Source organism: Euwallacea similis, chromosome 9, assembly GCF_039881205.1.
Source record: "Euwallacea similis isolate ESF13 chromosome 9, ESF131.1, whole genome shotgun sequence".
In the NCBI taxonomy this organism is placed as follows: domain Eukaryota; kingdom Metazoa; phylum Arthropoda; class Insecta; order Coleoptera; family Curculionidae; genus Euwallacea; species Euwallacea similis.
This window is the reverse complement of record NC_089617.1, coordinates 2,949,712-2,962,491: the sequence shown is the minus strand read 5'-3', so window position 1 is coordinate 2,962,491 and position 12,780 is coordinate 2,949,712. Positions and strand designations below refer to the sequence as shown.

Here is a 12,780-nt window from a genome sequence, read left to right as displayed (position 1 = left end):
GAATCAGTCTTAATAAATAATCCAGGATTTTCTGCCGTTCAAGGTGACGGACACCAGGATTACTCCCAGGACAGTGAGTCGTATCTTGGGCCAGGATGGAGGTATGGGCATGTCTCCTGCCTCAATCGACCAAAGCAATGGTAGTGCCCCCTCATGCCCCTCACCACGGCCTCCCCCATATCACCAGCCGCCACCGATGTTGCCAGTTTCCCTTCCTACGTCGGTGGCGATCCCCAACCCCGGACTACACGAATCGCAGGTTTTCTCACCCTACAGCCCCTTCTTCCATGGACCCAGCCATGGGCATCACATGGCGATGCAGGTGAGTCCTGTTATTCCCAATTATTCTATTAAATCATTTCAAATAAAGCGATAAAATCGGTTTTTAAATAAATCAAGAATAATGAAAGCAATTGAAAGCAATTAATCGACTTGTTGACACCCTCATAAAATAAATATTAAATTTAAATCACATTTGGAACGAATATTTTTGCAACAAATTATTTATTTTATAATATTGTTTTAACGCGATTCCGGATTCACTTTCGCGAATTAATACCGGGTATTTTAATAAAATTGATATTTATTAAAAATCGGACCACTTTTAGTGACCCATTTTCCATTATAATTCAATTTATTAATAATTTTTTGTTATTGAATTCGGTGAAAGCGAAAGTTGTGTTTTTGGTTCATAAAAACCGGGTTAAAAGTCATTCGCTCAGTGAAACTCTGTTTTAAATGGGAAGCTCTAAAGGTTATTCCTCGCCACATTAGCATTTCCTCATACGAAGCCTTTCTGCCAATTTTTATATTTGTCCGTTCTCTCGTTAACTCTCATTAACACATCTCATTTAATAAGAGCGTAGATAACGTTACAGTAAGTATTTGTTTTTTGTACGATTTAAATCAAACTGGTTCCAAAAGATACAGATAGAGTTTGAATCAGGCTGTTTCAAAGAGTTGAAAACCAATTTCTATATTTAATGCAAAATCCTATTAGGCTTTTTGTTCAAAAATTTTATTAACAAAGCATGTTGGAAATCATTCAGGATTCTCCAAATCACAATTTTTGGTTAAATCCTGACGATATGAGGTATTAATTAATGGAAAAGAATCGAAAATCGTATTGAGAATTTTAATAAAAGAGACACATTATTTCTAAATTTAATTCTATGGCAAACATTTAATTACATTATTTATTACAAAAACATCAAATTTGAAACTGAAGGTATGTATTTCCATCAGAATCTCATTAATTATCTTAAATTTTGCCAAATTTGGAATTATTTTAATAAGCTTTTTATATGAAATATTTTGATAAAGATTCCTGTAATATAATTTTCAATTTTTTTAAAAAGAAATTGGGTTTCAACTTTTCAACACTCCTCGCTTAATTCTTTTGAAACCAATTTGATTTAAATTGATAAAAAAAATTATTACACTGTTACTCTACTAAATAAAGCACTCTATAGCTACACACTGTAACAAGTTTTATCTTAAATTTTTTATATTTTATGTCCAGTTTTGTTCGATAAAAACAAAAATACCATTAGGGACATGTATTCTATAATATATAATAAACAAAAATATTCTATTAACGAACTTTATCATATAACTTTCTACAAAAACAGCAAAATTTTTCCTTTCGGGTAATTTAGCCTACAAAGCGAGTGTTTTTCGAATTGTCCTGACTACTCTTACACCTGCAGCTTCGTGTTCTCAGCGGCAGATATGGATCCTATATTGACCTTAGAAAATTTGGGTAAAGGCTCTGGAGCCTTAAAAATGTCATTTGAAGAAACTTAATTTCAAGATACTTTCAAATTTGCAAAAATAATTATGAAAGGTAGTCCATATCTCGGAAAGATGAAGAGCAACGCATCTAGTGCAGGCTAATAGTCCTCGTCGAGGACAGTATTTGAACACTTACACCTATATAGTTTCGTGAGATCACGACCTAGGAGGAGACCTTAACTTTTACTTTAAGATCGATATTGAGACCGAGACTGTAACAGAACCTCTTAGAAGTCTCGGTCTCGAACAGAATTTTTTTTTAGCCAAGTTATTTCACTGATTCATAAAAATCTATAATGGAAACAAATCCGGGCGGTCGCGCATCAAAACAATGATATTTGCGTGATCGGCACGTGCAATGCTTCCAATGCAATGATTATAAAAGTGCTCCCTACCAGACCAAACGAATCTTATCCAATACATTGGTATGTTATTGACTATCCACTGACCGCACGTGCCGTTTTGTCGGGAGACCGTTCGGGGTTACTTTTACGTTAATCGCAAGTATTTTTAAAATTTTTTTGAAATCTCTAATTGCAATGTAAAATTGATGAGTTATATAGACTTATGTAGTTCTAACTTGAGATTAACGACCGAGTTTATCATGCCACACGAAAGTAGCCTCGGTCTCGAACTCACGATAGAGACTGAAACCAAGGTGAGATTTAACGAGACCAAGACAGAGATTATGTAAGTTTTAGTGTTGGTCTGAATATGCAAGACTAAGGCTTGATTGTTAATATGAGAATGAGACCATTGACGCCTCGGTCTCGCCAATTCTTAATTTCACTTGATGACTCCTCGATTCATTATGATTCTCAAAAAACAACAACAATCTCCTTTTCTTCAAATCTTTTTAAGCACATTCTTAATTTGTTCCGCTTCCAAAGCTTAACTATTAAAATTGAATTTTCCAGGCTTCCTCCTCACCACCTCGAATGCACAAAATGGAGAGGGAGTCCCCCCCAGTACACCACCCCCCAACGCTACTGCACCCGGCCCTTCTAGCAGCTGCGCAGCATGGAGGCTCCCCCGACTACGGGCACATGCGCGGTCCATCCGGAGGTCTAAACATGGACAACGGAGACCGAAACTCGGATTGCAACTCGGGAGACATCTCGTATGACGGGATGCAGCCTACTATATCCTTTTTATGCAAAGCTGACTATGCGGGGAGTATGCGAAATCCGAATGTAGGTACCTATTTTGCTCAGAGGGAGGGCAGGGTGGAGCACGATAAGTCTCAGAGATTGACATTAACCCCGCTTGTTTTAGTAATCCTTAACCATATAGGTCTTCCTATTTGCAACATGCCCCTTAAGTGCCGATCGAGGACTAATTTCTTGGTGTAAGGTTGCACGGAGTCTTTAGTGCAATGCAACCTCAATAAAAATCCTTTTTATCGGGGAATCCTTACAATCACAGTGTCTAGATTACACACAAGCCGAGTTATTATTTGTCATTAAGTCCCCTGTAATTTTAGAAGCTATAAAAATGGACAAAGATCAAGCATAAAAAAACTGTCGAAGGGGGCATTTCAATAAGTTGCCGGCAACGCCCACGTGTTCCATCGTAATTTACTAAGAAAAATATAGCGTGAGAGCTGCCATATGATGGAGAAATAAAAGAAACTCGCCTTCGTTTTTAACTTTTATGTTGAAATTACTAATATTTGCCTTCTAAGGTCCCACCCACTTTCAACAATCGCTATTCTTTGGGATCATCAGATCTAACCTCAAACTCACACTCTTTTTTTGTATATGTTTATGATTCTGAATCCATTCAGTGCTCCACCTGGCAATACTTAGACCAACCAAGGAGTAACTGGCCTCCGCGTTGACCAGATCTAAGTCAACTCGAGGCAGTTCCTTTACGGTTGCCTAAAGGACGTACAATATCAGGGTTTTCTCTTGTTTGCCACACAGCCAAATATTTCCTTAACTCCTGAGCACTCCTCAACTTTAACGCCAATGCATCTGCGCAAGGCCAAACTCATGTTCTTCTGGGTGCGGTACCCCAGCTCAGCAGTCCTTAAAATGTACTTTCCGGATATCAAGTTCAACAAGAACAACACTGCCCAGCTGGTCAAATGGTTCTCCAACTTCAGGTGAGTTTCTAGATTGTTCTACTGGGAGGTCGAAGACCTTTGAAAACGTTCGAGCAGCAAGAAATAGTCTAGAATGTTCTTTTGAGAACGAAGTGCTTTGGAAAATTCGTGAAGATTCTGCAATCAGAATAGCAAAAACGTTCTAAAAAGGGCTTCTTAGTAGTGTTGTTTACATTCGTTAGTTGCGGGTGTTTATAATAAATGTTTAAACACTTGCAGGTAACAGATGGTGTGTATTAGAGGGGTGATAAGATAAGAAAATCGATATTGGTGTGTGCTTATACTTAGTAATATTAAAGGGAAAAGAATGTTATAAAAGTTATTGGAGGCACTTTGCCTTTTCTGCTGTTTATCGAGTCGATCTATCAAAAGAAATTACAGGTTCGCGTCGTTTGTTATCATTTTAGGGTGTACATATGGCAAAAGATAAGGTTGTCGTGTGTGTTTAATTGTTTAATGATAAGGCAAGAGTTAGTTGGTGGAAAAAGGTTTTTTGTCAAGGATTTTATTAGTTTTGCGTATTACCGGTCATGTGAGAAAAGTAAGATAAAACACTTGTGATGCTCAGCCAGCTAAATAGGTACAAATTTCACTCAGTGCGCTATATTGTTCACTTAAGAGCTCTAAGGTATGCGAACACGGTCAGGGCTATGAAAAGTAGTGAGTCATTAGCTATGATAAAAATAAAATATTAATTATTACACAGCAAACTTCTTGCAAAATACTTTTCCTTAGTCCATAAATTGAAAAAAATTCATACGCAAATTACCAGGGATTTTCAACAGAATGGACCTTCTGCTAAGCCTGGATCTAAAGAACATCGATAAAGTTAGAAATTATGATCTCAAACAGTACTAAAAGTAGATTTTCTGAAACGAAATGGATTCTGATCGAAATTCGATCAGACAAATTCATTTTTATTAGTATCGGTTTGACGATAGATGTAAAATAGAATTTTCTGAGCAAACTAGAAAATATTTCAGATCGGATTCAATAAAACATAATTGGTATTTTGGCATTTTCATTTTCATAATTAAATTCGATACGTGATATATAAACGTCATGCTAAGTTAGAATTACTGCATCGCTCTCTTGAAACTGTGCGATAAACACATCGGTTATCGAATGGCTCTTAGGACTGCAGCTTTAACTTTTGTTTGAGCCTTAGGAAAATTTAGAAGTTGTCAAACAATATGGCTAAATGTTCTAATTTTGATAACTTACTCTGACAGATACGTCAATTCTATTCCATTATGACAGAAAACAGAAAACACCTTGCTGCCAAATTATAAATGCCAGATATGTACAAAGTGGCACATGCCATTCTCATTTTGATAGTTAATTCTTACAGATACGAACGTCAATCCTAATCTATTTTCCAAACGAAACTGACAGACACGTTACTTTTATTCTCCTTTAAGAACAAAAACGCCATGTTGCTAAGTTTTAATAGGGAACTTCAAATCAGACGGATCCGGTTGAGCTGGTCGGGAAATTTATAAGCGTGAAATTTGCACAATGTGGCAACAAGTGGTTCCCATTTTGATAGCTCCTCTGGGGAAAAAATTGGTCATTAACGGTCAAATTCTAGTGCAAATTATTATTTGGGTCAAAAAAGGAAAAGCTATAAATCCAGTCCCTCGGCCCTTCAGTGACCCCGAAACGATACACTTCCCTAACGGTCTTCCCTGATTTGAACATCTGCCTCTTCTTATTATTGTCAGTCATCGGAGGGCCGCAGATTCCCCGCACCAATTATTATCTAGTTTTACGCAGACAAAGGGATGAATCTCGATACTTCAAGTAAGTGTCGAAGGGCTTAAATAATCCCTTAACACCGTCATATACGATCGAATCCGATTGGCAATCAGTGAGGCCAATTGTGCATGCATAATTAATATGCAATGGCTGTGGTTAACTATTAAATGCACCAACTGTTGCGCCCTTCAAAGAGCCTGCTTCATGATACAATGGAAAATTTGTAGTTTACAGGTTCGAAATAGATCTTGTGGCTACAAGCGCCTTAAAAAACATAAACAGAAGAGCTTAAAACTCACTCATTATCTTAACTTTCCTTTTAGAGCCCTTTTTAAAACTCGGAGACAATGTGGAAGTATATTCTCAAATTAAAATTGCAAACTTACTTCGCGAAAAATCCAGGAAAGATCGCCGGAACAAAGGGCGCAATCCGAGATTGGAAGTTCTCTTTCTGGAACGATTGTTACTTGAAGTTGGTTAGCGCTAATTAGTCATTGTTAATTAAAAAAGTCGTATTCAATATGTCAAGGCTTAGTTTTTAAGCTATCAGGCGTTTCTTGGTTATTTTTCCAGCAGTGGCGTTCCAAGCAGATTCCTCTGGTCCTAATCAGAATTGCCAATCTCCACTAAGCCGGACTTTGACTAAAGGGTTAAATAATTAACTATCAATCAGCAATAATCAGAGGCCAGCAATTAAGGCAATTAATTAGGATAATAATTATGCGGAGAAATCTGCTGGGGCGGCGGAAGGGGGCGGGACGAAGGTGTTCGCACTGGTAAATTGCTTCCGGTCACTCTAGATCGATCCCTAGGGCTGACTTTTAATTAAAGAAGCCCAGCCTAGCTGTGAGGCATTCATCACTAATTGCCTTTAAAAGTTTTAATTTTAATTAATTAGGTATATGTTTAAGAAGGTGTGGTGCGAGCCGCAATTAGCGTCTCTTTCATTTGCGGATTGGGCTAGAAAAAGGGCTGAACGCGAAGAAAGAAAACGTCCCGCTAATTAGTCTCAAGACCTTAATTAAGTTATTTTTAATGAAGCCCTTTTCTTCCACATATCCCAATAGGTTTACTCATTAGAAATTAACCTCACTTAAGGACTTCCACGTCGTCTCATTCGCGAGCGAATTACATGATTTATGAGATATAGGTCTTAAAAAGGGTCTTCAAAACACCTTTCCATAAAGTACACAACAGATGGTCTTAAGCTTTGAAGGTAAGAGCGAAGTTCGTTAAAGAAGCGCGTGCCTTATTCTTTAAGACGTCGGCAAGACGTTATGGGAACGCGAACGGAAAAGGGAGGGTGAATCAAAAAGGCAGCTGAGAAGGACCTTTGTTTGAATTTAACGTCTTTTGCCCTTAAAGAAAACGGTTTTCTCATGTGCCTTACCTGTGGGAATTTCGACGGCAAGCCCAGGGGGGTTGGGTTGTTTCGGATCTCAAGACGTGTGGAAGCTGGTTTTTGGGACCTGAGAAATGCGGTTTAGATTTCGTGATAGGAAGATATGCATGTATTGTGTATGGGTTTTATTAATTCCGAAATGCAAATGGAAGAGGTAAAGGGCGTTACAGTCGAAAGAGAAGTCAATTACATACAACATAAATAAATTACGTAAATTAAATACAGGGCGTTTTCAAAGTTGATTGAAGGATTTTGTCGATAGCTTGTAGAAATCACTAGAAATAATAACTTAGAAATTAATCAATTCATTCAATTGGATTTCAATTCAATTACGGGTGGGCAAAACTCGTTTTTCTCGTAGGCAATCAGCACATTTTCCATATCTTTTTTGGATACACATACAAATGTGTTTTGTAAAGCAAAAGTATGGAGCGTTTCGATGCAAAAAAAGTGAAATTATGAACTTTCTCAAATAACTCCCAAATTCTTCATCTGGCGTCTTGAATTCACGTTTAATGCCCTATAGAAAGGATCGAACATATATTTATCACAGAAAGTTCATTCAGCTGCGGCCCTTTGATCTAGTCACACACATCTAGGCGACGCAGGTAAAATCTGGAAAAGCCAGGAGCATTCATTTAGGTGTGTTGATTCAACAGCCTTTATCCATTTTTACTGTCATTTTCCTTAAAAGTATTCACTCTTTGGTACATAACCATAAAAATGCATTAAAGTTTCTGGGAAACGAGTCTTTATGCATAATTTTCGGCAATTGCACATATTATTATTGAAAATAGATCAGTTTTGCCAGAATTTTTAAATTATTTTCAGATTTAGCGTGAACTAACCTGCACTGACCTCGATAGAGCTCCTTTTTTTGAAACACCTAAACTCATGAATTGTTAAATTAAAGTTTTTAGAAACCTGAACTGACCTATATTTTTATGCCTTGTCACCATTGACCACATTGCAATAAACATATCTCAAAGTTAATATTTGAATAGTAAAACTGTTCGAATATTACAAAACTTCTTCAACTACCCATATACATGCAAATCCTCCAGTGCAATGGAAAGTCCAATTTCTTTGACCCCTTAAAAGTTCAAACCCGCATGTTAAGACAATTGTATTGAAAGATCACGTCTATAGCGGTACCGCACTGTGGTACCCTAAATACTAATTTACCAACATTATACTGTGTGTTCCAATTTCCAGTAATGTCTACTTTTGCAGGGAGTTTTATTATATCCAAATGGAGAAGTACGCAAGACAAGCCGTTTCTGAGGGAGTGAAGAACGCGGATGATTTGCACGTGGGAGGCGATTCCGAGCTCTACAGGGTGCTCAATCTGCACTACAACAGAAACAATCACATCGAGGTATGGGGCCCACAGGTTCGTGAAAACCAAAGACATCTCTCGCATTTTGCTTTTCTTTTTTGGCTTTAAGATTTGGATCTCGTGCATGAGCGACCACTTATGATTTCATAGATGTCTTGGGGTAGTTTCACGGAACAAAACCGGAAAATTTGTTTTGCTTATAAAGACTTTTTTGTTGCTTGTGGACCTAGAGAATTAGCAGGGATAGCCCAAACTCGAAGTATTTTATATCAGTTATTCCATGTTCTGACTTTCATTACGCATAGCAATATTGATCTTTCTTAAGGGATAATGTAATCCCAGATATCAAGAATTGTATTACTTCTCCCTGATTGATGATGAAAGCATGTTACATGCTTGTATTGTTTGTCTATAAGTTTACTTATTAGAAATTTTGCTGTCTCGATCTTTACTAAATTTCCTTGGAAGGCTTCAATGCTTTCCTTATCCAGATGTTCGCAGACTCCAAATTGCTGATACTGATAATAACAGTGCCCTCGTGTAGAAATTTAACATGTTCTTCTGCCTTGAGTCTAATTAATAGCTGAAACCAGATTTTCCAGTATATGAGATTTCTGACTTTTCACTTTTTCTACAAAAAATCTGTCACTTTTTCTAATTTTTTCCACCTTCCTACAAATTGCAATTATACTATAAATTCACAAGCAAATTTTCCAAATTTGTAGTGATTGAAAATCGTGAATTTGCATGCACCAGTCTAATGAAAAGGCTCACCAGTAAATGCTTTGAGACATTCTGGATGTCGCTCTGGATAAGTCTTCCACGCTCTTTGTATTTGATGATTCAGATTTTTCTTGTTAGTATCTATAATAAACGTTCTTTTTGGTAATGATTTATTAACATAGTAAAAATTCACCTTTATAGAACGTTGCATGGGTAATGTTAAAAACACATGGTATATATTCACATATTTATATTTCCATTTTCCATAATTGGAAATAAAATGCAAAATTTGTCGTTCGTGTTATATAGAAGATCCGAACTCGCCACAAGCACCTACTAATACCAAGCAGCAAAACTATATCACCAGCCACTCTCAAAGAACTAAGCGCCAAAGCCAGGTTCTGAAACCTGCCGAAACTCTGAAAAAGAGTGAAAGTAGGCGAAGAAGGAAACGGCAAAATTAAAGTTGTTATAAAATTGAGACATTTATTAACGTTATAAATTCATAGAATAAAATAATTACAATACGATATTTTAAATTTCAACATTGCAAAAACTTCTAGTTAACATAGAAATTAAAAACATTTGAAATACTAACACTAAAGTAAAGTTAACTTTACGTTACTGTGTCTAACATTTCGCATTCAAATTTTTAAAAAATCATAGTTTAAAGGATAAACTTAGAAATTTGGTAGTTCTTTGAATTACTTGTAGTTAAATATTTGATCTCGCTTAATTATTTACTGCCAAAAATCATTTTTAACTAACTTGAGCTAACTTATAGTTACTTTGAATACTCACCGATATCAGAATTATTTACATAAACTGACTTTTTTTCCAGGTTCCCTCAAACTTCAGGTTTGTCGTGGAACAAACCCTCAGGGAATTCTTCAAAGCGATCCAGGAAGGTCGGGATGCGGAACAATCTTGGAAAAAATCCATCTACAAAATAATCTCCAGGATGGACGATCCAGTGCCAGAGTATTTCAAGTCGCCCAACTTCCTAGAGCAACTGGAGTGACCGTCCTGCGAGTCCGGAGAAAAGCCTCCCGTTCCTGCGGCGCCCTCTCACCCCTGTCTTTGGTACTAAAAGTAGGGGGATTCGCGCTGCCGAAAGCTCGAATCGGTGACTTAACACTGCTAGTCAGACTGTCAACTGTCAAATTAATCGGACTATTGTTAGTGTTGCTTAAGTTGGCAGGACTGGATTATTTTGCGCCGAATCGTTGGCGAACAGTGCATCCAATCAGCAATCCTCAACGTACACTGGGTAGAAGTAATAATCATGTGGTTTTTCTTTATGTACCAAGCCAGCAGGTAGCAAGGTCAAAATCTGCATCAACGTGATTCGTTTTCTTGAGTTTTGGCTTCCGTTTTTCGTTGCCTCGAGCCACTGTAAACCGTGCTAACGCACCCTGTATATATGACCCTGTATATATACGAAATTAATATATTATGATTCTGACCAAAGTTTATTGAGGTATTATATCAAAATATGTTTTTTGCTAGTCGCTGTATATTTAATTTTTTATCAGTTTTGTTAGTGGGCTTTCAAAGTTATTTGACAGCTTCCTGACAACGGTGAGGCCCCCTCACTGCCTCGATTGACACTGAGGGGCCCTCTTGTTGCATTTTTAAGTATTAAGTAGATATGCCCCTTTCTATATTCCTGTCCATAGGCTAGTTGCTTTTTCCCCGTAGCATGTCTGCTTAATATTTTGTTTTAAGGTATCTTTAATTATTTATTACACCTTTGTGCACATTTTTAAATTTAGTTTTAGCCAATTTTTATTTTATTATTGCTATATTATACACGATCTCCTTGACACGTGTGAAGCAACTAGTCAGTTCTACCAATTTATTATTGATAAAATAAATAAATATATTATTTTTATTGCCTATTAGTTCTGAGTTTTTGTGTTATGATTTTTGTTATGTATTTACATAGCAAAGAGCATGCAAGTTTTATTCATTTCCTACACAGCGCATTCCTACGACAGGAGGCAATATTGCCATCTTTGATGTTGCTTTATTATTTTTTTTAATAGTCGGTCTAAACATGTAAATATTCCAGAGGTAATCACCGAAACTTTGCAAGATTATTTTTTTTTTACTTTTAATTTTTCTCTGTTCTTTGAAGTGCGGCTTTACAGTGGCCGAAAACCGTAAAAAAGCAAAACAAAAATGTGTAAATATTAACAAAACAAAGTATTCCTTCACATCCCGCTCTAGTTTTTTAAACCACAAATTTTTAGGCTGAGTCCCGAGTGAGATTCCTCCCGCCCTACACCTAGGCCGGGAAATAAGTGATTTCGCTGTTCCTAAAAAGATAGTTTATTCGAAACTGCCGAAAATTCGAAAGACTGCCATTAAATTACTCTTTTCTTTAACTTTTCATTGCATCTTTAAACTGTTTAGTTGGTTTTCAAAATTGATCATTTGGAAGGTTTGCAAATCCTTTAGTTGATTTTTCAGTTGATCTCGGGGCTTGCGCCTTCGGATGACCGGTACGTTTACATGTGTTTTTTCGATGATAATAAATTATGGTAAGAGTAGAGATGTTTATTAGAATTTTTTAAAAAGTTATGAGTATTTAACGTTGTCGACTGTAAAGTACCCGAAATGCTCCAGGTTCTCAAATCCCAAACGCTCGGTTCTTCAAAACCTATACTGTATTTATATGTCTCTGTAAGAAACTTGTGTTTATCCGACCATATTTCGTAATAATCAAAATGCTGCCCAAATTATTTAGAACCAAATCCAGAAGTTTCGGACCTGCTAATAAAAGATAAACCTTTAATAAAACCTATAAATCTTGATATCTTTAAAACGATGCTTTTGTTAACGTTTTATTGACATGGTTAAAATTCAACGGTATAGATCGCTGCATGAGTAATGTATGAACTACATGGCAAAGGTTCACGTTTCTTTTTAACTCAACCAAAAATAAAATGTAAAATTTATTTTTTCTTCTCCCATAATAATTTGTGTGTTGGTGCACTGGTTAAAACCCATCGCTGTTTTGTCCATTTCCAACTTTGTGTGATATCCGAAGCAATGAAGATAATATTTCAATCATCATTATGTTACATCCATCAACTTCTATTTAATAAAAGTACAGACTGAAACGAAATGAAATAAACTCAAAATTAAAACGCGCTGACTCCACAAACTAAATTTACACACAAATTTCGGAAAATCCACCGCCATAATATCTAATAAATCCATAAAACCCAAATATTATTATAAAGCAATATGGACCTGCAGCCCATTTATGCGTACATGGGAGGCATGGGCGTATATCCGCGCAAAAGTTACTGACTGTGAAATTGTTGTGGAACCATATTTTAACGAATTAACTAACAATGACTATTCTAATAAATAATAAACTCAATGTTCACTTACGTGAAAGATATAAAAGGGATTACACCAGAACTCAAGAATAAGACACCAAACAATCCCAATGCCAAATAGCAAGACCAGCAAATTAGTAATAATAAAAAAAAGTTATCAAATTGTTGTGTTTATCGGTGTTACAAAGTGATAGCAGAAAATAATGATATTATGATGTTTTAAACTACCACATTGCAAGAAGTGTCTGGTTAATGCGCAAATAAGAATAATTTCAAATGCTATAAAATAATGTTAATTTTACGT

The 12,780-nt window shown here is 36.3% G+C and overlaps 1 protein-coding gene across 8 annotated transcripts in view; it reads left to right on the top strand.

The window, feature by feature from the left end:
• Positions 1 to 11,027, top strand: part of pros (prospero) — a 161,254-nt gene extending 150,227 nt beyond the window's left edge. For 6 of the 8 annotated variants that reach the window (XM_066393558.1, XM_066393551.1, XM_066393552.1 and 3 more), the window contains 5 exons: positions 26 to 322; positions 2,712 to 2,987; positions 3,720 to 3,901; positions 8,295 to 8,454; positions 9,965 to 11,027. In XM_066393558.1, the coding sequence (XP_066249655.1) occupies positions 26 to 322; positions 2,712 to 2,987; positions 3,720 to 3,901; positions 8,295 to 8,454; positions 9,965 to 10,144 (1,095 nt within the window). In that variant the 3' untranslated portion in view covers positions 10,145 to 11,027. The remainder of the gene's footprint in view (positions 1 to 25; positions 323 to 2,711; positions 2,988 to 3,719; positions 3,902 to 8,294; positions 8,455 to 9,964) is intronic. The other 2 variants (XM_066393557.1, XM_066393556.1) reach the window with 2 other exon arrangements.
• The last annotated feature ends 1,753 nt before the right edge of the window (positions 11,028 to 12,780 follow it).